At 43.3% G+C, this 26,956-nt stretch overlaps 2 protein-coding genes across 2 annotated transcripts in view; one reads left to right on the forward strand and one right to left on the reverse strand.

The window, feature by feature from the left end:
• Window positions 1-2,653: 2,653 nt before the first annotated feature.
• DHRS12 (dehydrogenase/reductase 12) overlaps window positions 2,654-26,956 on the forward strand; it is a 106,251-nt gene continuing 81,948 nt past the window's right edge. Inside the window, exon 1 of the mRNA XM_047850467.1 lies at window positions 2,654-3,020. Within this exon, the coding sequence (XP_047706423.1) occupies window positions 2,654-3,020 (367 nt within the window). The remainder of the gene's footprint in view (window positions 3,021-26,956) is intronic.
• Window positions 12,975-19,853, reverse strand: CCDC70 (coiled-coil domain containing 70). The gene is made up of 2 exons (XM_047850508.1): window positions 19,661-19,853; window positions 12,975-13,723 (listed from the first exon to the last, which is right to left on the reverse strand). The coding sequence occupies exons 1-2, from the start codon at window positions 19,716-19,718 to the stop codon at window positions 12,975-12,977; spliced, it is 807 nt and encodes a 268-aa protein (XP_047706464.1). The 5' UTR covers window positions 19,719-19,853.

Raw genomic sequence — 26,956 nt, forward strand, 5'->3', positions numbered from 1 at the left:
TTCCTTGTTGATTTTTTGATCAGATGATCTGTCCATTGCTATGAGTGGGGTGTTGAAGTCCCCTACTCTTATGGTATTACTATTGACAAGTTTCTTTATGTTTGTGAGTAATTGATTTATATATTTGGGTGTTGCCACATTGGCTGCATAAATGTTTACAATTATTAGCTCTTCTTGGTGGATAGATGCCTTAATTATGATATAATACCCTTCTTCATCTCTTGATACAGTCCTTATTTTAAAGTCTAGGTTGTCTGATATAAGTATGGCTACTCCGGCTTTCTTTTGTTGACCATTAGCATGAAAGATGGTTCTCCATCCCCTTATTTTCAATCTGAAGGTGCCTTGAGGTCTAAAGTGGGTCTCTTGTAAACAGCAGATAGATGGATCTTGTTTTCTTATCCATTCTGTTACCCTATGTCTTTTGATTGGAGCATTAAGTCCATTGATGTTTATTTTTTTTTAAACGTTTTTATTTATTTTTGAGACAGAGAGAGACAGAGCATGAACGGGGGAGGGTCACAGAGAGAGGGAGACACAGAATCTGAAACAGGCTCCAGGCTCTGAGCTGTCAGCACAGAGCCTGACGCAGGGCTCGAACTCACGGACTGTGAGATCATGACCTGAGCTGAAGTCGGACACTCAACTGACCAAGCCACCCAGGAGCCCCAAGTCCATTGATGTTTAGAATGAGTAGTAAAAGATATGAGGTTTTGCCATTATTTGTTTGTAGAGTTGGAGTTTCTGGTGATGTTCTCTGGTCCTTTCTTGTCTTTGTTGCTTTTGGTATTTATTTATTTATTTATTTGTTTATTTATTTATTTATTTTAATCTTTTCTCCCCTCACAGAGTCCCCCTTAAAATTTCTTGCAGGGCTGGTTTAGTGGTCACAAACTCCTGTAATTTTTGTTTGTCTGGGAAACTTTTTCTCTCTCCTTCTATCTTGAATGACAGCCTTGCTGGATAAAGAATTCTTGGCTGCATATTTTTCTGATTCAGCACATTGAATATATACTGCCACTCTTTTCTGGCTTGCCAAGTTTCTTTGGATAGGTCTGCTGTAAACCTGATCTGTCTTCCCTTGTAGGTTAAGGCCCTTTTTTCCCTTGCTGCTTTCATCATTCTCTCCTTGCCTGAGTATTTTGTGAATTTGACTATGCTATGCCTTGTTGGTGATCGGTTTTTGTCGAATCTAATGGGAGTCCTCTGTGCTTCCTGGATTTTGACATCTGTGTCTTTCCCTAGGTTAGATAAGGTTTCCGCTATGATTTGCTCACATAACCCTTCTACCCCTATCTCTCTCTCTTCCTTTTATGGGACCCCTATGATTCTGATGTTGTTTCTTTTAATGAGTCACTGCTTTCTCTAATTCTTAAATCATGCTCTTTTGCTTTAATCTCCCCACTTTTTTTTCTGCTTCATTATTCTCTGTAAGTTTGTCCTCTATATCGCTGATTTTCTGTTCTGCCTCATCCATCCTTGCCTCCACGGCATCCATTGGAAATTGCAGCTCAGTTAGAGCATTTTTTATTTCATCCTGACTAGCTTTTACTTCTTTTATCTCCGCAGAAAGGGATTCTAATCTATTTTTGACTCCAGCTAGTATTCTTATTATTGTGTTCTAAATTCTGGTTCAGACATCTTGCTTGTATCTGTATTGGTTAAGTTCCTGGCTGTCATTTCTTCCTGCTCTTTCTTTTGGTGTGAAGTCCTTCGTTTTGTCATTTTCAAGGGAGAAAAGGAATTAATGAGGTAGAAAGAAATTAAAATAAAAAAATTAAATTAAAAAAATAAAAATTAAAAAATTAAAAGCAAACACACACAAAATCCAATAAATGATGCTAGATCCTAGGTGTGTTTTGGTCTGGGTGTTGAAAGGGGCTTGATAGGTTAGAGAAAAAGGGGGAAAGAAGAAAAAGAAAAAAAAGAAATTGTTTGAAAATTTGAAAAAGTGAATACATTGAATTAGACTAAAATGAAATGATGGAAGTAAAATAGAATTTGAAAAAAAATACACAAAAGCAAAAAATATAGTAGAAAAAATTAAAGAAAAAATATTTTTAATAAAAACTGAAAATAAAAATGAATTTTTTTCTTTCTGTATTCAACAAAAAGAAAAGAAACAAAAAGAGAAAAAAGAAAGAAAGAAAATTGAATAGATGGACAGGTGAACAGACTGAAATACGTCTGAAATTACTTGTTTTCCCCTAGAAGTCAAACTATGAAGCGCTTCATAGTCCATAAGCTAAGCAGGCCGAGAGACTTGTGTTCCTGAGAGTGAGGTTGGCCCAGTTGGGCGGGGCTCAGTGTAACGGCTCCTTTCTCCACTAGATGGCGCTGCTTAGCTTACTGGGGTGGATTGTTGTAGCGCTCGTAGGTGCGTGTACGGCTGCGCGGGAGCGTGAACCAGGCGTCACCCGGAAATCCAGTCTCTAGTATTGAAACTCTGTTCTCCCCGATCAGCAATCGCGCGCCCGTCCTTTGTCTTTGTCTTCCGTCCACTCCCCGCTTTTACATAGTCCGTGACCAAGCCCCAAGCAGCACCTCCCTCCTGAGTTTTGTCTCAGATGCGGCTGTTTTTCCCGACCCCTTACTTCTGAGGGACTGTGGCTCTGACCCGCTCCGCCCCTCTGCGGGAGGGTCTCAGCGAGCAATGGCCGCGTGCCGGCTGCAACCAGGAACGTTCCTGGGTCCTGTGCTGCTGCCAATGCCCAGAGACTGCAGCCTGGTGCCTGCCCGCTCCAGAAAAAGCTCGCGAGATAGTGTAGCAGCCACGTTTCAGGGATTATGGAAAGTCACAACACACATCTGGCACCAGCCTTCACCCTTAACGACCTTGTTCCAGCACCAGCGAATGTGGTTGTTCTCCCGGGCCCATTGGGGCCTTGCCTTTGGGGGACCCACACAGCCTCTACCAGGTGTCCTCCCATCAGGGGAACCACCTCTCCCTGTGTGGCCTGAAGAACCCCGGAATCCACTCCGCTCTTGGGGATTCGCCCTTCCCACCAGAGCACCGCCAGGTATGGAGCTGCGAGCTGCAGAGTTTCAGACTCTGCGCTCCCCTTGTTTACAGTCTTAATGGGATTTAAATGCTCTCCTTTCTCCTTTCTCATTTCTCCCTTTTTAGTTCAGTCCCTGAGGCCGTTTCCGCTTTTCCACTTTCTCTCCAGCTGCTTTTGCCGGGGGGGGGGGGTGCTTTTCCCGTATTCTCCCCCCAGTCTCCGTCCTCTCCATACACAAAAGCCGCTCTCTGGCCTCCCAGCTTCTCTCTCCCCGCCGTTCACCTCTCCGCGCCGCATACCTGCTGCATTCTGTGGTTCAGGTTGTGCAGATTGTTGTGTTAATCCTCAGATCAGTTTTCTAGGTGTGCAGGATGGTTTAGTGTTGGTCTGGCTGTATTTCATGGACGCGAGACGCACAAAAAACTTCCATGTTGTTCTGCCATCTTGGCTCCTCCTGAAATGAATCTTAAGAACCTATTTCAAAAGCCAAAAACTGAATAAAGATTCTTTCAGTGTACATTTTAATCTTTCCTAAGGAATTGGATAACACTGGTTAAATAGGAAGAAAGTCACATGCCAAAAATAAACTATTATACATCCCAAAATATTATCTCACCAGAGGAACACCATCATCCTAGTAAAAGGGTTACCAGCAAAAGAACATCAGGTAAAAGAAGGTAACTAAAGCAAGTATGTTGAGTGTTCTCACATTGAACTTACCAAACTCCCTCACCAAATCTCATTGCTGAAACCCCACTATGAAATACAGGGCATACTCCGATGTAAAGAAGTAATTTGTATTGATTGATCATGAAAACTCACAACCTCTTAGCTAAGGATATCCTAATTGAGAAACTAGTGGTTCTCAATGGAGCAGAATTGCCTCCCTTGGAACGTTTGCAAATGGTGGGCTAATTTTTGGTTGTCATCAGATAAGATTGGGTAGCATTACAGGCCTTTGTGGGGCCAGAGATGCTAAATGTCATAAACGTTTTAGAAAATACTGAGCAATGAAGAATTGTCCTATTCCAAATGTGAAGTCACTCTCATTAAGAAACACTGCATAGAAAGACACCTTTGCTGGAGCTTGAAATTATAGATACAATAACTAATCCATAAAGTACTAGAGCTTGAATAGTTAAGTAATTAACTTGTTTCTATCGAGATGTAACAAACTATTCAAAGGAAATTTTGGCTCAAGTACCGGGAAGTAATAGATACCAAATTCCAGAAGAGGTGCAAAAACATATACAGAGGTGACCAAGAAAGTTTCCAAAAGCTATTTATGTAACTCTTAAACTCTCACCCACGTTGAAGGTGCTAAAGGGTCAGGACTAGGATGTTTCAGGAGAACTTTGGAAGATTTCTTTATAAAGAGCCTATACTGTGAATCCCTTCCCCTTCCCCCAAAGGGAAAGAGGTAGGAGGGGCTATCTTCCCCCAAGTCAAGAGAGAGGAGGGCTTGAAGTGTGGCACCTCACTTACAGGCTTAAAATATGGCACTTAGAGGTTGGGTGACATGGTGGTCTGGTGACCAAGTTATGCCCGAGAAATCCAAAGGGCGAGAGGCTGGCTAAAGCTGCCAGTGGCATCAGAGTAGAGAGCTAAGGTGTGGGAAGTCACTGCCGTCCAGAGTTTGTCAAAGCCAGAGACGAATGAATGCATACCCATGGACCAGATGTGGGTTTTGTAAAAGAAAGGAGCCAGTATCTTAGATTCTATGCAAGAGGACTTTCTGGAGAGGTTGGGGGATCCCACTGATTGGTAAGGGCCATAGTTAGTATAACAAGAAAAAAGCTGAATAGTTACATCCCATGCCTGTGGATGGGAGGTTAAGAGTGCTCTTTCTTTTGGTGTGTGTGTGTGGGGGGGGGGTAGGTATGTGGGGGATGTGGGGGTGTGTGGGTATGATGGGGGGGGTGACCAAGGAAGTACAAAAGCCACCATAAGATAAATAAGCCACTTTAGACAATTTCAAAATCCAGAGAAGGTCGAAGCTAAACCTCCATCATAGGACCAGTGAAGGAAGAACTTTACTGTCCCTCTTCCCTTTCTTCTGTCCCTTCTTCAACCCTGGAAGGATTCAAACCCAAGGCAAGTAAGGTGGAGAAGGAAGAGTACAATATCTCGGAAAGCAAAGGAAGAAGATGGCTGCTTCCTCTCTTCTTCAACTGCAGGAGAGACACCTTGGGGAGTTCAAAGCTTTGATCACTTTATATGGGAACGGAACATCTTAATTACTAATTGGGATTGTGTTTTTTAACTTAAAGTGACCAGGAGGAGCCATAGAGTCTACTTGAGTTTTTCTTTAGGGACAAGGGTAGAGCTAGCCCTGTTGACAAATATAAAGGGACAATGGAAAGCAAAACCAAAAATGCTTTATGATTACACCTCATGAATCATGCCTGTCTGAGGTAGGGTTACCAGGAATGTGTAATGGTGGGAAGTCTGATTCTGGCACATAGGACCATAGGAAATGACATTCTTCTTGAATCATGACACAGCTCCACCCCTGCAGCCTTGGGCACAGTTCCTTCATCTACACAATGAGGGTTTTCAACCACCCGATTCAGTGGGGTGTCTTCTCTATCTAAACTCTTACGTGACTCTAGGGACGGCCAGGTGAAGAGAGGTTGGGTGAGGAATTTGTTTCCTGGAGATGATTTAAGACCTAATTTTTGGAGGTCTTCATTAGAGACCCCGCAATTGTCAGGCTGTATCTTAAGCATGTCCCATTAATGATCACTGTTCAATAATGAGAAGATGGAACTTCCCAGATATCACCAGCTATTAAAGAAACAGCCAGTCCTTCCCTCCTTGTAGGCCCTCTGGTCCTAGATAAAAGTGAGATATGAAGTGGTCTCCAGAGGTTTAGTGGTGGGGTGCCGCACAGTGACTGACAGTGAGCCTTTAGATGTCTATTATCCTGGATTGGCGGCGGGGGGTTGGGGCAGAGCTCAAAACCTCTTTCTTTTCCTTTTTTTCAAGTTTATTTATTTATTTTGAGAGAGAGAGAGAGAGAGAGAGAGAGAGAGAGAGAGAGAATGCAAGTGGGGAAGGGGCAGAGAGAGAAGGAGAAAGAGAATCCAAGCAGGTAGTGCAGTGCAGAGCTCCTGCTGGGGCTTGCTCCCCTGAACTGTGAGATCATGACCTGTGCCGAAAACAAGAGTCTGATCCTTAACTGACTGAGCCACCCAGGTGCCCCCAAACCCCTTTCTTCAAGCTTTGATCCTATGAGGCCTTTAGCAGGTGCCCACAAAACCCCATTCCTCCACCATGCTCAGGGGCAGCAAGAGAAGGGATCTTAACTGTATTTTGTGTTCTTCACATTCTGCACTGCTTAGTTGTAGGTTTCACCATGATTCTAATAACATATGCCAGTTGGGATAATGAAAAAGTTCTAGTGTTATTTATTCACACCAATCTAAACAAAACCAAAAACTCCTACTTAAAAAAAAAAAAATCTACACTCGGTTTCTCCCTTTGTGAGAGAAGAGTTCAAGGCAGGCCCCTCTTAGACCCCATTCAAGTATCTCAAGTCATTTGTCACAAGTCAGTCACAGGGCTAGCTAGCGTCATTGCAGATGCTTCTGGAACATTCCTTTGATGGAAGAACATTCACCCACACCAGGATGTGTCCTGAGAGGTCATTGTGATTATTTTTTTTTCCGATGTAGTCCAAAGGTCAAATACTGTCTGTTTGATAATGTCTGTTAAAGTATATCCATGTGGCCACACCTGTTGAAACATTTTAAGAGAAATACACATAAGGCTAGGAATTCACTAAGTCTGACAGACTGGACCAAGAAATAAACCATCCAAAGCAGCTAGAAAGCACAAGGAAGTGGAGAAATCTAGAATTTATTGAATGATGTATAATGTGCTAGGGATTTTTACATGTATTTTCTCTTTTGAACCTCACCACATATGCACAGATCAATAGGAAATTTGTCAGAAACTATTGACAACACCCATCTTATTCTGTGGGTGTTACCATTATCATTCCCATCTTACATATGCAGAAACTGAGACTCAGAGGGTTCAAAGATTTTTAAAGCCACTGTAGTGGGTTGAATTGTGTCCCCCTAAAAGTCCTAACCCCAGGTACTTGTAAATGCAAATTTACTTAGAGATAAGATCTTTGTAATCAAGGATCTTGAGATGAGGTCATCCTGGGTTTAGGGAGAGCTTTCAATCCAGTGACTGGTGTCCCCGTAAGAGAAGGGTGGATTTGAGAAATAGAGACGCACAAAGAAGGCAATGTGGGGGCACCTGGGTGACTCATTCAGTTAAGCATCCGACTTCAGCTCAGGTCATGATCTTGCAGTTTGAGAGTTCAAGCCCTGTGTTGGGCTCTGTGCTGACAGCTCAGAGCGTGGAGCCTGCTTCAGATTCTGTGTCTACCTCTCTCTGTCTGTCCCTCCCTCACTCACACTGTCTCTCTCTCAAAATTAAATAAACATTTAAAGGTAAAAAATAAAAAGAAGGCCATATGAAGATGGGGGCAGAGATAGGAGTGATGCATTTATGTGCCAGGGAATGCTAAAGACTGCCAGCAGCCACCAGAAGCCTGTAGGGTCATGGGATGGGTTCTCAGAGCCTCCGAGCCTTCAGGAACCTCCCCTGCCAGCACTTTGATTTCAGACTTCTGATCTCCAGAACTGTGAGATGATAAATTTCAGTTGCTTATGACTCCATGTTTGTGGTTATTTGTTAGAGCAGCTCCAGGAAATTCATACAGCTGCCCTCTGCTAAGTGAAGAAGCTGGCACCAACATGGGCACAGGGGTAGGGGTAGGGACTGCCCGTCTGAGCCCTAAGCTAGGTCAGGTCCCGCTACTTTTGTGACTATCAACAGTAATGAGGTATGCATGTCCCTTCGTTCTTCTGGGTCTGAGTTAAATGAGAAACTACATCACAAGTGCCGAAGATGAGAATTAGACCTGTCACGCCGTATGGTTTTTGAAGAACAGAAAATACTATTCAGCCTTTAGGGCACCCACTAGCTTTTAAGAAACACATAGATATGCTGAGAAGAGTCTAGCAAATTCCAGGTTAACTGGAGCATTTTTTCTCAATGTGCCATTGGCCTGTGCTCCACAGTAAATTTTTACCAGCTGGAAATTTTTTTTTTTACTTACTCAAAATTTGTATCACTTTGGATTTTGTGTAGCTCTGCCCACCTCCCCGGAGGTGGGTCTAGACTATGGGGACAGTATCCAGGCTTATGGAGAGAGGACAGAGAAGTTAGCAAGGACTTCCTTGGGTCACCCCAGGTGCCACCTCTTTGATGTGTGGTCTCTCCTCTTCATACGTGTCCAGCAAACAGAAGCTCGATGCTCTGGTCTGGGCCACGTGCCCCTACGCAGGTGATCTATGCCTGGGCTGCAGAGGAAAGGCACAAGACGCTGAACTGTTCTTTCCCATCCTAACTTCTCAGGAGGAGCCTGGGCCTCAAACCAAGTTTCTAACACTTGCCGACAGGGACTTCTGCAGTTAGAAAGTCCACTACTTCTGGGGCGCCTGGGTGGCTCAGTCGGTTAAGCATCCGACTTCAGCTCAGGTCATGATCTCGTGGTCCGTGAGTTCGAGCCCCGCGTCGGGCTCTGGGCTGACAGCTCGGAGCCTGGAGCCTGCTTCGGATTCTGTGTCTCCCTCTCTCTCTGCCCCTCCCCTGCTCATGCTCTGTCTCTCTCTGTCTCAACAATAAATAAGACATTAAAAAAAGAAAAAAAAAGAAAGTCCACTAATTCTGTAGCTGAAGAAACAGAGGCTCAACCTGGGCCTCAAGCTCTTAGCCATGAGCAGCAGAACTGGAAATAGAATCGGGGCCTTTGATTTCTATCCCAGAACTTTTTTTTTTTTTTTTTAACTACACACAAGTGTTTTTCTAGAATTTAGCTTGCATGAGAATCATCTAGAAAACATGTTTTAAAATACAAGTTTTAAGGCCTGGCCCCCAGAAATTGTGATCCACTCGGGGTGGAGCCCAGGAATTGTCATTTTGGCAAGCAATCCTAGGTGAGTCTGATGTGTGTGGCCCACGGCCTAAAGGTGTAACGACAGCCCCCATGAACAGATCACCTTTCCCTGAGAGACCCACTGCACTTCAAAAACGCTATCGTTCCCCTTCTGGCAGGTTTAGGGAAGAGCTTCTGGGTGGGTTCGGGCTTGGAGGGAAGACGACAATTCCTCAGAGTGAGTTCAGTGGCAAGGTACTAGTTACGGCAATAGAACCTGTCTCCAGCACTCCTGGATCTTCCAGTGTCTGCAACATGATTCTGGAATAAAGACGATTTCGTCTCTCCCAGCTGGACGAGCGGGACCCCGAGATGGCCTAGATGATATGTTCCTTGCCAGAGGGTCAAAGGAGAGGCGAGCTGCTTCGAGATGTCTGCCCGTGCCTTTGGTCATGGAACACCCAGGAGAACCCTCAGGAGCCCAGTGATGCTGTCGTGGTGCCATCTTAAAGAGGAAACCAGCTTTCACCGCTGTTCTGACTGTGAAGAAGTCTATCTGCATGTGGGATAACACTAGTGAAAATAACTCAGAAGTTAGAAGCCGTTTTCACGGACATTATCTGCATCCTTTCTGTGAGTCTATGTGAGGGTCCAGTGATTCCCAGTTATTAGCCTACACAGCTTACTTAACCTTCTGTTTTCTTTTGTCTAAATCTTGGCTTTTATTTCATATCTCTACAGATCTTCCTCTGCGTTTAACACACTCAAGTGGGGTGCACTGTTGGGGTGCTCTCAGAGAGGCAGTCCTGCCTACCCTCCTCCTTCCTGGTATTGGTCCAATTTTACAAATAATTACATTGTGATTATTTGATGATGGTCCTCCCCTCCGGGCTGCGAGCTTCATGTACACTCCCAGACATAGCCCAGAGCTGGCAAGGCACAGTGGTGGGTGAATGAATAAACAGATGACGAAATAACTGACGAATCAACCCTTTATGTAACAAAGGGCTGTTGGCTGCACAACTTTTTGTTGGGTGACAAGCGAGAAGGGTTGAGTTCACCCAAGTGCTGACCAGGCTTGGAGAACTTGCCCCACATGGCAGATAAAGGGGTTCTGCCACGTCTCAGACTACACTCTTCATCTCCCCTCAACCTGAATACACCCTATCCTGCTCTCCCTTGCCCTCCTCCCAGTGATGGGCACAGCCATCCCCTTTTTCACATCATCCTTGACACTGGCCTCTCCCACACTGATGAAATCCAGCCCATCCCCAGCTAGGTGACTCTGATCGACCTCCCCAAGCTCCTTCACAAGCTGCCAGCTCCTCTTCACCCACACCTCACTGACACCAGTGTCACTTCTACAGATGTGTGCCTCCAATGTTAAAGGCCATGCAAATCACCCAGGGACCTTGTTAAAATGCAAAGCCCGATGCAATAGGTTGGGGCCTGAGATTCTGCATTTCCAACAAAGTCCCAGGTGAGGCCAGTGTTCCTGGTGCACAGACCACACTTTGAGTAGTCAGATGTCATTTCTAAAATTTAAATCTCAGTCATTCCTTCCTTAAAATTCTTCAGTGGCTCCCTATTGCCCACAAGACCTTATGCCATCAGTTTTCTGCCTTCTTGTCCAATCCACGGTTCTGCATATCTCCCATCTTTGCAGTTCCTCAAATGGTGACACATTCTCTTGTGCCTATGCTGTTCCTTCTGCTTGGAATGCCTTCCAACCTCTCAGGCTCCCTCCCCTAGCTAATTCCCACTGGACTGTTAGGATTCACCCTGTCATCACCTCTGCCAGAAAACCTTTCTAGATTCCATCCACTCACTCCTCAATGCCAGAGTCAGCTACAAGGCATCAAAGGAGCACTCCTGAGATCTCTCACGGCTCTCATCACCTTGGGATGCACTGGCCTCTTTACCTGCTTGTCTCCCCACCTAGACCTAAGAAACAGAGCCCGGGACAGTGCAAGTTCACAGCTGTTTGCTGGAGGAAGGATAGACTCACAGAGGGATACCCTGTCCTCTCTTGGCTGCCCCTCAAGTCCTCTTCAATTGGCACCTGTCTCTTAAATTGTTTCTAGGGAATGCTGTTAAAAGAGGGGGGGGGGTCTATTTACCACACCCCAGTTCCTGCCTCCACCAGATTTATGTCTCTTTGGCCTTAAGATTAACAATTCTCTTTACTTTTGTTTGCAGCAGAATACTGGGGATCCCTGAATCGGCAGCTCTTGCTGCACTGGGGTTCCCACCATTCTGCACGCCATCCACTGGACAGGTCTTCTTGAGTCAGAAGGCTGGCCCTGACTCCTGAGAATCAGATGCCTTGCCAGACACCCCAAACTTTCCCAGAGTGATACAGAGCCACCGAGGCCTGGCTGTTCACCTAGGGGCCCCCATCCTCTCCTCTCCCTATCTCTTCACTGCTGCCCCAAACCCTGGTGAAATTCCAAAGTGCTGTAAGGCTCACCCAAGCCCAATGCCATTATTGGCTGATCTACTATAAAGCTGCGTTCCATGATCTAGGGCTGTCATTAGAAAAGGAACAGGACCAGGGCGCCTGGGTGGCGCAGTCCGTTAAGCGTCCGACTTCAGCCAGGTCACGATCTCGCAGTCCGGGAGTTCGAACCCCACATCGGGCTCTGGGCTGATGGCTCAGAGCCTGGAGCCTGTTTCCGATTCTGTGTCTCCCTCTCTCTCTGCCCCTCCCCCGTTCATGCTCTGTCTCTCTCTGTCCCAAAAATAAATAAACGTTGAAAAAAAAAATTAAAAAAAAAAAAAAAAAGAAAAGGAACAGGACCAAGAGGCAGATGGTGTGAGTTCTAATCCTGGTCCTTCCATTTGCTACCTGCCTGGCCATATGTAGTCACTTTGCTTCTCTAGGTCTCTGTTTCCACGTCTGTACAATGGGTTTATGTACCTTCCTTGTCAACCCACAGAGTTGTGGTGCTGGCTACATGAGTTGGTGAGTGTGAAAGTGCTTGTCAAGCAGGAAGGGATGTGCCCCAAGGCTAGGTAAGTAGATGCATTAATAAAGATGAGGGCCAGGCCTCAGAAAGGGGGAAGGCAGGTGTTTGCCTTTACATGTCTCAACTTCCACCTTCTGTTCGTTTCCATACCAATGCCCATAGAGACCATCTAATCCCAGAGGAAAAGCTGGGTGTGTAAGTTGCTGACCACATGAGTGTACATTCATTGAGTGTATTACCTCCTTGGGGCATTTTAATTTTGAATGAAGGAGAGAGATTCGAAGGAAGGAATTGATCCTGTCTTGAGGCCTGTGTGAAATGGGAATACATGTGGCAGGGAGACTGTCCTATGTGGAACACTTTGACTTCACCGGCAGGGAAGGGCCTTGCTCTAGAGCCTTCGCCTTATGCCCTGCCCCTTTCTCAGGCTACAGAGAACTGGAATTGAGAAGTTTGCTGGGCATCAGGAACCACAAGTGATGGGACCATTAGGGAATTCAGCCTGTGTGTTCTAAAAAGCCTGCAGGGACGATGAAGCACAATGAAGTCACTGTGGCCTTCTCTGAAAAGCTGTCAGCCTGCTCCAGGCCTCTAAGCCTGCTCAGAGTGGAAAAGAATGATTGTCCCCCAGCACACCAGAGGCATAGGTGACTCAGCTGCTCTCTGTCCCTATGTGTCTCTAGCTGGAGTTGTCTCAGCCTCTCTTCTCTCCCATTCTGACTTTTAAAGAGAGCTGTAGGGTCTCTATTCACAAACACTCACACATGGTGGGCTCATGGTGAAGTGCCCAGAACCAAGTTCTATACAGATAGCAGTACAGCCTGGAAGGTGGAAATATGGCCTTGGATAATCACAAAAGTGGGGGAAAAAATGAAGCAGGCCGTATTGAAGAAGTTGTTTCCCCAAACCTCTTCTCAGGACTTTATTAGGTCTTTTGAAGCAAGGAGACAAACAAGTGCCTATTTTCTCCAGCACGTTGGGTCACCCTGGACTTGAATCCCTATCCAACAGAGTCTGGACCCCATGTCCCTTCATGTCCTGTTCTCACGCTCTGCCTCGGAAGAGGGCCAGTGATTGGGGCCCTCCATTGATATTGTGGTGCCTGTCTTCAGGTATCTGCTCCTCAGCAATATGGCCACCACCTTCTACCCAGAATGCTTTCTCCTCTTCCCAGAGGGCATTCTCTTCCTCCCAGAGGGACTTTTTATCCTCCCACAGGGACTTTTCCTCCTCAAGAAGAGCTCTTTCCTCCACCCACAGGGCTTTCTCTTCCTCCCACAGGGCCTTGTCCTCCTGAAAAAGGTTCCGGTCTCTTTCCCATAAGGCATTGTCCTCTTTCCAAAAGGCCTTATCCTCCTTCCAAAAGGTACGGTACTTTTTCCAAAAGGTTTTTTCTTCTTCCCGGAAAGATTTTTCCATTTCCCAGAAGGCTTTTTCCTCTTTCCAGAAGGTCTTCTCTACTTCCCAGAAAGGTCTCTCCTCTTCCCAAAAGCCCAAGATCTGACCCCGGAAATCATGGATCTTGCCTTGGAAATTCCACATCTTTTCTCTGAAGTCTTCTATTTTCTCAAGAAAAATTTTCATCTCTTCCCGAAAAGCCTTATCTTCCTGCAGCTTGCAGATTAGTTTCTTCTGGCGTATGTTGGGTGAGGATCCCACCATTGACCGAAAGCAAGCAAGCCCCATCCATTTGCTCACTTTGAAGGGAAACATCTTCTTAGTTAGCCAGAGTGGTGGGGTGGCCATGATGGAGGACAGGACTGTTGGCCAAGTCCAGGTCAGCTGGTCAAACCCTGCAGGGACAGTACAGAAAACAAGTTCATGAGTATTACATGCCAGAGAATGAGCCCTTGGGTCTGTATTATTTGATTTAGGAAAATTTAACCATTTCTCTCTTTGACCCATCGCATGTGTTTGTGAGAGATGAGATTTGGTAGAGAAACATGCTGGCTGGTTATAGCTTTGGGCTGAAGAGGGAGTCAATACATTCAAAGTCAAAGCTGCTGAAGTCATAGAATCTCAGCCAACAAGGACAGGGATGCTCAACTAGGATATCAGAACACACAAGTGTGACATGATCACTTCAAGGGGTGTGTCACAGTTTTCTTTTACTTTTAAATAATAAAGTACTGCAGCCCCTCAATGCTTTACTTTTGTTAAACCAATGAGAGTTCATTTGAAGTTTCGTCATTCTCACTTGGGGATCGCTCATAACCTTCTCATGGCCATGCTCGCAGCAGGGTGCCACAGGTGTGAGTGTTCTGTTAAGGCCACCTGAAAAGCAGAGGGTGAGACGCACTGGCCTAGGGGGTACTATTTTAGTAGAAGAGTCTATTTGGGGAACAGAGACTTAAAACAGTAAGGTAAAAGACAATGCCAAATGTTAGCAAGGATACAAATAAGAGGAGCTCTCACAATATCAAGTAATATTGAACAATAGGGAAGATACTTTATGACTCAGTAGCTCCACTTCCAGATATGTACCCTGAGGAATCTTATGAATTGTGACCAGGAGACATGTACAAGAATGTCTGAGGAGACTTGTTCATAAACGCTCAACTGCAACAATCCAATGGCCATCACAATAGAATGGAATTTAAAAATGGTAGTATATTCATGCAATGGACAGCACAGCTATGTGCAACAATGTGGATGAATAGTATAAACATAATTTTTAAAGAAAGAAGCAGGATTGGGGCACCTGGGTGGCTCAGTCGGTTAAGTGTCTGACTTGGTTTCGGCTCAGGTCATGATTTCATGGGTCGTGGGATTGAGCCCCACATCAGGCTCTGCACTGACAGGGGAGGCTGCTTGAGATTTTTTCTCTCCCTCTCTCTCTCTCTATGCCCCTCCCCCGCGCTCTCTCTCTCTCTCTTCAATAAACAAACATATAAAGCAAGAGAGAGAGAGAGAGAGAGAGAGAGAGACACGCAGGATCAAAGAATTTCAAAGAATAAAGTTCCCAAACAGGAAAAACTAAACTCTGTTGTTTACATACTTAGGTGATAACACAAAAAAGCATAGCAAAGAAGTGAGACCCATAAGTCAAGATAGTGGTTGCTTGAGAGGGGAGGATGGGATAGGGAGGTGGTGGTGGTGATTAGGTGAGGACATGAGGAGGGCTCCTGAGGAGCTAGCAGTATTCTATTTCTTTACTGGGGTAGTGGTTGTAGGTGTGTTCATCATAAAAATATGCTAAGCTGTAGGTATATATTTCAAGTACTCCGATAAATGTATTATATTTTACAATAAAATATAAGCTAGGGAGAAAGAAAGGAAAGAAAGAAAGAAGAAAGGGAAGTGAGGAAGGAAGGAAAGAAGAAAGAAAAGAAAAGGGAAAAGAAAAATAAAGGGAGGAGAGACAGAGAGAGAGAACATTGCCATATATCTGAGGTATCAGATATCAGTACTCTCCAGACTACAGTAAGTACAAAGGTGGGTCAAGTGATGAGAAAAAGGGCTGGACACAGGAGAATGGTCAGAGGAAGGGAAGACAAAGGGTGCATGTACCTGGTGAGGGCAGTAATTTCCATTTTGAGCTTTCTGGAAGGAGCTGCCAGGGTCTGGCCTCACTCCGTGGGCCTTGCTAAGTACCACATAATGGAGCAACATGACTTCCCTTTGGGAAGTCCCTCTGGGCTTTCTTCTTGTTTTTCCATTTTCAGACTTGGGATCAGGGAGTAGGGGAGAAGGAAGGACACATAGGTGGAATGTGTGTGTGTATGTGTGTGTGTGTGTGTGTGTGTGTGTGTGTGTGGTGAAGGGATAGACGGTGGCATCACCATGTCCACCCAGCCACACGAGCCAGAAACCTGGAGCTCATCCCTGACTCCTTCCTTTTCCTCACCAGACTTTGAATCAATCATCAACCCTCCCAGTTATGATTGTTAACATTTCTTGGAACCATGCCCTCAGATTCATGTCAGTGACCATGGCTGCTTTGCACCAGGACCCCTGTGACAGTCTCACCAGTCTCTCTGGTATTGACCTTACCCTCCCATCCACCCCTACTGTAGCCTCAGGGGTGTTTCTAAGTTTCTTTATTTATATTTTGAGAGAGAGAGAGAGAGAGAGAGAGAAGGCAAATGCTCAAGAGGAGGAGGGGCAGAAAGAGAGGGAGAGAGAAAGAATCCCAAGCAGGCTCTGCACTGTCAGCACAGAGCCGGACACGGGGCTCAAATCCACAAATCGTGAGATCATGACCTGAGCCAAAATCAGGAGTTGGATGCTTAACTGACTTAGCCACCCAGGGGCCCTGCCCCAGGGATGTTTCTAAAACACGTAATCACACCTGCTCACAAAACTCCGAAGACTCCACAGCCCAAATCCAAATGCCTAGTAAGGTTCTCTGTAACCTAACTCCTGCTTGTCATTCCCTTGACCTTCCTACCATCTCCAAAGCTAAGTTTCAGTAATAATGGGCCACATCCAGTTCTCTGGACAAGACCTGCAGTTTCAAGCTTCCAAGCCAAGGAACACGCTGTGTCCTCTACTGATTACCTTTCCTTCTCAGTGTGGCTTGAATTCCTCTCCACATCGCCCCCTCTGAAAGCTACTTGGACCTTCCAGACCAAGTTCATCACCACCCCCTCACTCACTCCTGTTGTTTGCTTGTCATGCTCGGCTGATAATTAGGTGTGGATGTGCCTTGCTGCCATCCCTGTAACCCAGCATCTAAGATGAAGCTGTGGGCATAGGAGGTAATTGATAGAAATGTTGGTTGACTTGAACTGAATTTCGTTGAATTTTGGAAATTTGATTTTCTAGGTTGTATTATGGTTGTCTTATTTATGTAACTGTTGGTATCTTGAGGTGGGGGAAAGTGCGTCCTTCTTCCTTCCTTTTTGCTATGAGAACGCAAAGCAGGCCCTCAACAAGTGTTTGTTGAACTGGATTTGGAAACTCTATAAGCAAAGCCTCAGGGTCAATTAGAGCCCAGGATAGCTGTCAACAACAATCAACTTTCTAATTACAATGTTAGTAACAACAACTACCTGCACATTTATTTAGCCCTTTTATGCTGGGCACTTTACTGGCATTACCTGTGTAATCCTTTCAACCACGCTGTGAGATAGGCACCTTGATTAACCTCATTATATAACTGAGAAAACTCAGGCTTGAAGTTAAAAACCCATTCAAGCAATTAAGTAGATGAGGCAAGATTCTTCTAGTAAGTGCTAGAAGTGCATTACGTGGTCAAGCAATACTACTTGGAAACACCATCGGGCTGGTATTTTAACTAGGAAGGAGTGTGTGTGTGTGTGTGTGTGTGTGTGTGTGTGTGTGTGTGTAAGAGAGAGAGAGAGTTGGAGAGAGAGAGTGAGAGCATTGTATTAAGCCCCGGATCTATTGATAACTTAATGATAACATTTAGCAATGTGGTCACTAATTTTAAAGGAAACTTCCTTTCTCCTCATACAGTCCTGCTAAAAAAAATACACCAACACTCACACTAAAAAGCAAATCAAAGAACTTCACTGAATGTTATCAGTGAAGAAAATATATTTTTCACCAAACAACAAAAAAAGGCTTACAAAAATCTATTTTTATATGTGAGACTTGTCTGTTTCCAGTTTGCAAAAACAAACAAACAAACAAACAAGCAAAACCATTTCTGTGCAGGCTTCTGACTTTCTTCTGAAATGTTTCCTGGACATATTCCAACGCCAAAAGTAACCACCTTCCAAATTACACTAAAGCTTTATTTCTTATTCCTTGGGCAATGTTTGCACTAACTAGAGAACTCACTGAAACAGTTTAATAAATTCTTTTTTCCTTTGCACCAGAGATCCCAACTGTTCTCTGATTCTGAATTTCCCTTGCCTAGTGTCTCCCAGGCTCTTATTTTCTGGCTCTTTTCATGGCCTCACACTTTCTGCAGGTCTAACACCAGTTGTGGTTCTTGGCAGGCTTTCCCTTCAGCGCTGTGCTCCACAAAGAACCAGTGTCAACATTCATGAGGAGAGAGAACCACAAAGCTGAGTGGAGAAGCCAATTCTGGGGGACTGGCTCAGTTCATGGAGTCACTTGAGAATAGGAAAAACTACAAAGTATAGGTCAGTGAGCACTAAATGTTCACTCTCCCTGATTTTCCCCCAGTCTCACTGCCTACTTGGGCAGCGGCAGGAGAGATCTGCTTATGACACTTGTTGACAGAAATAAATGTATTATAAGTCAAGTATTCAGGGACTGTCCCTTGTCAGAAGATCTGGGCTCCTATTTGTGGAGAAACAGGGCCACAGGCTGAAACTTCTTCAGCCTCCAGCTTAGCGTCTTGGCATCCACATTCATTGTTAATGCCCGCCTATGGGCTCCTGGGCAAAGCCAGGCCCTCCCCCATCTCCTCACAGCCCCATGGTGACTTTATTTCCTCAGCAATCCCTCACTCCTGGGCCTTCCTATCTCCCTCTCTGCTCCTTCTGGCCTCTCAGCACACGAACACACTCAAGTCCCTCTCATCTTAACACGGCCACTCAACCAGCTGACCACAGAATCCTCTAGCTCTCTCTGCTTACCGTGTGCTGGCCCTCTCCTCCTTGAATACGCTTCTCAAAGAGCAGCCAACGATCACTATCCACCATTTCTGTATTGCATCTACAACCCATCCTACAGCAATCTGCCTTTTGCCTCCTTACTCCACTGAAACTCTATTTGTTAAGATCCCTAGAGACGTGCGCATTGTTTAGTCCTTTGTCCTCACTGACCGACCTGTTAGCAGCATTTGACATTAGTCCTTTTTGAAGCTCCCTTCCCCTTGGCTTCTATAACACGGGGCCATCTTGCTCTCTTCCCACTTCCCGGACCACTCTTTCTCCACCTCTTTGTGGACTCCTTTTCCTGACAGAATGTGTTTTATCCACGGAAGGCGGTGCCTACCTCACAGAGCTCTTGTAGGGAGTAAATTGGGCATTTCGAGTGCCTAGCCCAGTACCTGGCACATAGCAAGTGCTCATTAAACAGAAAGTAAGAATAATTACAATTGTTACTATTTTGTGTCATTTTCAATCTTCTTAGGCCAGCATGCCAGGACCATCATGATCTGTCCCTACAAACCATTTTTGCTTTATCTCTCAGCCACCTTCCCTGATGCCTATGCTCTGGCCACGTGCAATCCCTCAAACATGCCAAGTTTTCCTCAGTTTCCTGTCATGTCGGTCTCTCTCCCTGGACAGCCTTGCCTAACCCCACTTCACTTCACCTAGTTAACTCTTTGGAACTCAGTCACCTCCTCTAGCTCTCCTGACACCCCTGTCTCTACCAAATTCAGAGTCAGTATATGCCTCTCCTGTCCCACTAGGAACACCGTTCACAGCTCTGGGCCCGGCATCCAGTGCAACAGCTGGTACATAATATATGTTAAGTAAATGACAGCTGAATGAAGGGCGGTATCCCGGATTATAATGTTAGAGAAAAATTCATCTGCAAATTTTTCTCACGACCACTTAAATTATCCTTGAGAGATAAATCAAGCATAATATCAAATACATACATGCGTATTTAGATATAAAGTGTAATATGATATGTGGATTCAGTGTATCCAACTTATTCCCTACAAGAGCTACCTATGAGGTAGGCACTGCCTTCTGTGGATATAAAAACAAGAATCAAAGAAACACGCCTAGTTTTCAATATTATACTTTAGGACAGGAACTTACTTTTAAGGAAAATGTTGTATATAACTCTATGCTTAGAACAAATAACTATCCAATCTAAAGCCAACAGTTACTTACTGCTTAGCTGTTTCCCAACTGGGCAGTCCTCAGTAGCCCTCAGAGGCCAGGCAGTCATTGTCACATCACAGACCCCCTACCACTGTTGGCAGTGATCCCGCTGCCCCTCTTAGTCCTGACTCACAGGGTAGGGAGACCCACAATGGGTAAGGGACTTTAAGGAGTGGAAAGAGAAAGACTTTTCCGTCTTCCATCTTTGAATTCACCAATAGGGTGTCACTGTTGATGACTCACAAATGATTGTTACCTCACATTCTACCTGGGTTGTATCCAGGGGCAGGCTTCTGGAAAATCACGTTGCAGTCAGGGGTTTTGTATGTGATGAATCATTTCTCTTGCTGCTCTCGAGATGCTGTCTTTGGCTTTTGGCAGCTTGACTATGATGTGCCTATGCATGGATCCCTTTGAGTGTATACTAGAAATTTGTTGAGCTTCTTGGAAATGCAGATTTGGTATAGTGTTTCTTCAAAGTTGAGAAGTTTTTGGCCATTATCTCTTAAAATATTCTTTTTTCCACTTTCTTTATTCTTCTCGGACTCCTTTTTTTTTTTTTTTTTTTTTTTTTTTTTTTTTTTTAAATTTTTTTTTTCAACGTTTATTTATTTTTGGGACAGAGAGAGACAGAGCATGAACGGGGGAGGGGCAGAGAGAGAGGGAGACACAGAATCGGAAACAGGCTCCAGGCTCTGAGCCATCAGCCCAGAGCCCGATGCGGGGCTCGAACTCACGGACCGCGAGATCGTGACCTGGCTGAAGTCGGACGCTTAACCGACTGCGCCACCCAGGCGCCCCTTCTCGGACTCCTTTTACATGTACATTAGCTCAATGGTGTCCTAAAGATGTCTGGGGCTCTGTTCATTTTTCTTCATTTTTCTTTCTATTGCTTAGACTGGATAATCTCAATTGATCTGTTTTCAAGTGTACTGATTCTTCAGCTAGATCAAATTGCTCTCGATCCCCTCTGTTTTTCATTTTTAACTGTAGAATTTCTATTTGGTTCTTATTTTTAAAATAATTTCTATTTATTGATATCCTCTATTTGGTAAGACCTAATTCTCAAGCTTTTCTTTAATTCTTCAGGCATGGTTTCTTTAATTCTTTGACCATATTTATTTTATTTAAAAAAAATTTTTTTTAATGTTCATTTATTTTTGAGACAGAGAGAGACAGAGCATGAATGGGGGAGGGGCAGAGAGGGAGACACAGAATCTGAAGCAGGCTCCAGGCTCTGAGCTGTCAGCATAGAGCCTGACGCATGGCTTGAGCTCACGGACCGCGAGATCATGACCTGAGCCGAAGTCGGATGCTTAACTGACTGAGCCACCCAGGCGCCCCTCTTTGACCATATTTATAATAGCTGATGTAAAATCTTGGTCTAGGAAGACCATCATCTCCAGTTTCTCAGATAGTTTCTAACCAAGAAGAGAATAACTCAAAATAATAGTTTCTATTGATGCTTTTCCCTCCATGTGTAAACCATTCTTTCCTGTTTCTTTGTGTGTGTCCTAAGTTTTTGTTGAAACTGGACATTTAAAATAATATAATTTTAAATAATATCATCTAAACAATATAATATCATACAAATAATACAATATAGCAACCCTAGAAATGTGATGTCCCCCCTCCTCAGGTTCATTGTTTCTTGTTGCCGTCGTCGTTGTTGTTATCGCTATTTGCTTGTTTAGTGACTTTCCTGGACTAATTCTGAAAAGTCTCTTTTTTTTGTCTTGTGTGGCCACTAAAGTCTGCTTCCTTAGCTTAGTGGTCAGCTAATGATTGAACTAAGAGATTTCCTTGAACTGGCAAGTGTCTCTTCCTTTGCTGAGGGACTCTGTGTAGGTGTGTGTGTTGGGGCATGACTTAGGTGATTTGCAATTCTGCCTTAGCCCTCACTTCCTTGCTTGTGCAGGACCTCAAGGTCAGCCTGAGGTGAAAGATTATGACCCTCCTCAGGTCTTTCTTGGGTATGTACTCAGTCAAATACACGTGACCTTCTAGATTTCCAGAAATACGTTAGAACTTTTCAGAATCTTCATGTTGTTCTCTGTTTTTCCTTTTAAGTTTTTGCTCAGCTTCTTATTAGCTCCAACTGGTGACACTGTCACAGGAAACTGAGATATTAAAAACTTGCCACTGTTTTCTTTTTCTTTTCTTTTCTTTTTTTTTTTTTTTTGACAAATGCCCTGAGGATAGGGCCATTTGCACAAAATTAGCATTGAGTTAGGTCAAATAAAGACAAGCCCTGTGGCTGGAGCTTTTCAGTGAACTGCCAGACAAGTCAAGTAGTGATAATTCTTTGGAGATGGGGAATTCTTTGGACTCCAAACTCAACCTGTCCTCTTACTTGTCCATTCCAGGTGTCCCAGTCATTGATTTTAATCATTACTCTAATATATGTACTTAAGAATATGTATATATTCTAATATATGTACTTAAGAATGTCAGTTTCCCTATAAGTACACTTACTTGGATCTCACACGTTTTGACATGTCACATTTAAAAAAAATATTTTTCATGTTTATTTATTTTTGAAAGAGAGAGAGAGAGAGAGAGAGAGAACGAGAACATGATCAGGGGAGGGGCAGAGAAGGAGACACAGAATCCGAAGCAGGCTCCAGCCTCCGAGCTGTCAGCACAGAGCCCGACATGAGGCTCGAACTCACAAACTGAGATCATGACCTGAGCCAAAGTTGGACACCCAACCGACTGAGCCACCCAGGCACCCCAATGTTTATTTATAATTACACATATTTTTTATCTTTTCTGTTGCTCTTCATTTCTTCCTGCATCTCTATGTTTCTCTTTGAGATCATTTTCTTTTACATCTCCCCAAATCATACCCTAAACCTAAAGTTTCCTTTATTATGGGTTTTGTGATGACTTCTCTCAGTGCTTATTTGTTAAAAATACTTTTATTTTGCCTTAATTTTTATACTATCTAACAGATTTTATTATAGAATGGTTTCCTCAACATGCTTCTACTGTGGTATAAACAAATGATTCTTTCCTTTCATTTTTTCATTCTTCACAGTATTGAGTATTTTATGGCAATAGGATTTCAAAACATTGTAAGAAATGAATTTTAATGTCTATAAACATAGTGTGTCCAATGTGCTGTTTAACTTATCCGTTCAATTATTTTTTTTTAAGTAGAGGGAAGCTCTGTGTCTTTTTAAAAATTTTTAAATGTTTATTTATTTATTTTGAAAGAGAGGGAGAGAGCATGAGTGCAGAGGGGCAGAGACAGAGGGAGAGAGAGAATCTCAAGCAGGTTCCATGCGGTCAATGCAGAACCCAGTGCGGGCCTTGATCTCATGAACTGTGAGATCATGACCTGAGCCAAAATCAAGAGTCAGACACAACCAACTGAGCCACCCAGGCACCCCTCAATCTTTACTTTTATTTACTAAATATTATTCAGGTCCAAAACATCCATGTGATTATTTCACACAGTTTTCAGGGGTTTTTTTTGTGTCACGTTTATTCATCTTGATTTTTAATTCCATGAACATGTTAACAATAGTTCAAAGTGTATGTCTTATTGAAGATCCAGATCTTCTGTGGATGTCTTTCCATTGTCTGTTTTTCTTCTCTTGGTTTTCTACCAAAACTTGTTTTCTTACATGGCTGGTTACTTTCACTGATGTTATCTTTTTCCAGAGGTACTTATTTTTGCTTCTAGTAAGCAGAGAGGCTAGAGAAGCTGATTACTTGATTCTAATCAGGAGTTGATATGGTTCTAAAACTAGGCTTTAATCTCGATGAGATATACTTCTTCAATTGACTCTTACTCCAAAAAAAAAAAAAAAATGCTTATGATGTTTTCCAGAACATCTCCTCTCTGATACATCCTTAGCTCTAATTGTAGCCCTCCAAGCCCCTTTATATTGCTGGAACTTCCGTTCACACCCTCCAGCTTTTCATTCACTGCTTTCACTTTTGGAAGCAGCTTCAAATGTCACTCATCTCTACTGACTTTATTCCTTATTCAGATCTTGGCCTCCAAACTCCTCCCTGACTCAGTGTTTCTGAGATGTCCAGCACTGCTACTTGTTCTCAGCAGGATATGTTGTCTGAAACAACCTGGTCAGCCACTGTCCAGTGGAAAACTCATAGGGGGGGCTTATAACCAAAGGAGCGACATGATGTAACTCAAGATTGTTGACCTGGCCAGAAGGCCCAAAGTAGATGAAAATAAATTGATTATATAATTGATATAGCTAGCATTTATTGATCATTAACTATGTGCCCAGTTGCTGTTCTAAGTGCTTTTACATGTATTTTCTCACAACAAACTAACAAATTAGATATTATTGCTACTCCATTTTACAAGAGAAGAAAGAAATGCATAGAGAAGTCAAGAAACTTGCCTAAGGTCATGCAGAAGTAGAGCCCACATTTGAACTTACACAGTTTTGTTCGGAACACATACCTGTCCGATACAGAAGGTTGCTGTGGTAATGGAGGCAACAGATAGTCTGAGTCATGACTGGTATTGTAGCTGGGGAGTCAGAGAGGAATAGAGAGCTACAAGAAATATTTCAAAGAAAGACTCATTAGCTGATCAAAAGAGTTGCATGGGATTAAGATGGAGGAAGTAAGGGCAAGACTAAGGTATGGGGCCTAAGTGCCTGGAGCATGACCATGCGTTTACTAGAAATTTATTGAGATGCAGTTGATTTAGATGAGTTGCAGTATTCTTACATGAATGTATTCTTACATGAATGTATTCTTACATGAATACATTCTTACAGTATTCTCCAGCTTTCATGTAATTCACAATTCATAAAATGTTGGCTGTTCCCAATAAATCTTACAGCCTCTGGGGGGAATGGCAAATGAAATTATTATTGCTGAATGTGAATGGAGTACTGAAAATAACTTGAGCATCAGCATCAATGTGCTCAGAGGATTGAAAAGGATAAACTTTTCCCTAGTGCTGCCTGCTTTGCACCAAATCAATGGCTCCTGTTCACTCAAGACACAAAGTTTAGCTTACATTCTGTTCAATATTATTTTTAAAATTTGTATGACCATTATTGCCAATTTTCAGAAAAATGCGTATTCATTGTGAAAAATATTAGGAAACAGAGCAAGGATAAAAAAGAAAATTAAAATCATCCATAACCCAGTACTCAGAGGTAACCAGTATAAACATTTGGGGTACAGTTTTCCACTCTTTTTCCTATGCTTATGGCTAGATATATTCTATGAGACTGGTTTTGTGCTGTGCCTGGTGCTTCGTGGCTTGCCTTTGTATGCAGTAACATATCATAAGCCCTTCCCCGTTTCTTTAAATATTTCTGAGAACATGATTGTTAATAACTGCAAGAGTGCACATTCCCTTATTTTTGGAAATTGATTTATTCCATGAGGAATATAGATTATTTTCCTGGAAGAGTAGGTCAACCCGGAAAATTGCTCACAGAAGAAGACAATGGCAACGTAATCAATCATTGCTGCCCATGGCCTCAGTCTCTGTATTGAAAGAAGAGAATTCTTTCTAGCACTACCAGTTATAGAAAGGGATCATTCATGGGAAGTTGGCCTTGTGAAGGCGGAGACTTTGTTTTGTTCCTGCTACTCACAGCACCCATTTACAAAGAGCTTCTGAAATAAAGCAGAAAAACATAACCCAATAGATAAATGACCAAAGGATGTGAATACTTTGGTTGTAGACAAATAAAAATGACTCTATGAAAAAATTTCCAGCCACACTTAAAGAGAAATGCAATTGAAAATAAATATTGCATTTCCTACCTATCAAACTGGCAGAAATCCAAAAGTTTAACAATACACTATGTTAACACAACTATATAGAAATAGGGCCCCTTGTACAGTGCTGGTCAGAATGCAAAATGTTTCAACCCCTAAAGAGGGGAATTTGTCAGTGTCTAACAAAATTATAGATGCATTTATCTTTTGATTCAGCAATTCCACTTCTGGAAGTATATCCCACAGGTACACCTATTCAAGTACAAAATGATACTTATAAAGGTTATTCAGTTCATTGGAGTATTGTTTGTAACTTCAAAAGATTGGAAATAATCCACTTGTCCAGCAACACGGGACAACTTAAATAAATTATGGCATGTCACCGAGCAGAGTACTATGCAGCTGTTAAAAAAAATACAGCAAAGGTTCTATAGGTTGATATGGAGAGTTCTCCAGGATATATAAAGTGAAAAAATCACCATCAACAAGGTGCAGAATACTGCTACATATTGTATAAAGGAGAAAATAAGAATATATACCTATGTATTTGCTTATATTTGCACAAAGGGATATTAGAAGAAAAACACCAAGCTAATAAAAATGGTTATTTCTGAGGGAAATGGTGTAGGGGAAGGGGTAGAAGCAAGACTTTTCTGTGAATACCTTCCATGAAGGCTTTGGTCTTTGAATAATGTAAATGGATAATGTATTCTAAAACAAAAAAAATCTTAAAATTGGAAACAAACACATGAACATAACCATACATCAAATATTACCATGCCCACATGTACCTTGAGGGCACAGTGCTTTGACTTTACCTCTTAGTGGCTACAGCTACATGATTTGGTAGAAAGGTACCATGTGAGATCTTACAATGTATACTGCATGCAGGTGGGTGTTAGGGGATGATTTGCACCCCCCAGAATGTCATATGTTGAAGTTCTAACCCCAATACCTCAGAATGTGACCATATTTAGAGATGGGGTCCTTAAAGAGGTAATGAAGTTAAAATGAGGTCACTGGGGTGGGCCTTAATCCAATGACCGGTGTCCTTATAAGAAGAGGAAATAGGACACAAGCACGCACTGACGAAAGACCATGAGCAGACATAGGAGAAGACGGCCATCTACAAACCAAGGAGAGAGGTCTCAGAAGAAACCAAACCTGCCAACACCTTCAACTTGAACTTCTAGCCCCCTGAACTGTGAGAAAAATAAATTTGTTCTTTAAGCCAACTAGTCTGTGGAACTCTGTTACAGTGGCCCTAGAAAACCAATACAGCAAGGGCTTTTTATTTGCTTACTGTTTCATTCCTGCAGTTAGAACAGTGTCTGGCATATAATAAACATAGTCATTGAAGGAAAAAGGGAAGGAAGGAAGGAAGGAAGGAAGGAAGGAAGGAGAGAAGGAAGGAAGGAAGATCTATTCCTAGAGTTTGAAATAAAAGTAGGAGAAAAGATCTGTACTTGGAGATTTCCCCCACCAGTGATTTCTATTCTTTTGTTCCTCCTCATCATATTATTTTTATCTCTGAAGAGGTTACCCTCTTGCCTTCCCCTCCCACCCTCTTCCTCCAGTGGA

This window comes from Prionailurus viverrinus, chromosome A1 (assembly GCF_022837055.1).
Source record: "Prionailurus viverrinus isolate Anna chromosome A1, UM_Priviv_1.0, whole genome shotgun sequence".
Lineage (NCBI taxonomy): Eukaryota > Metazoa > Chordata > Mammalia > Carnivora > Felidae > Prionailurus > Prionailurus viverrinus.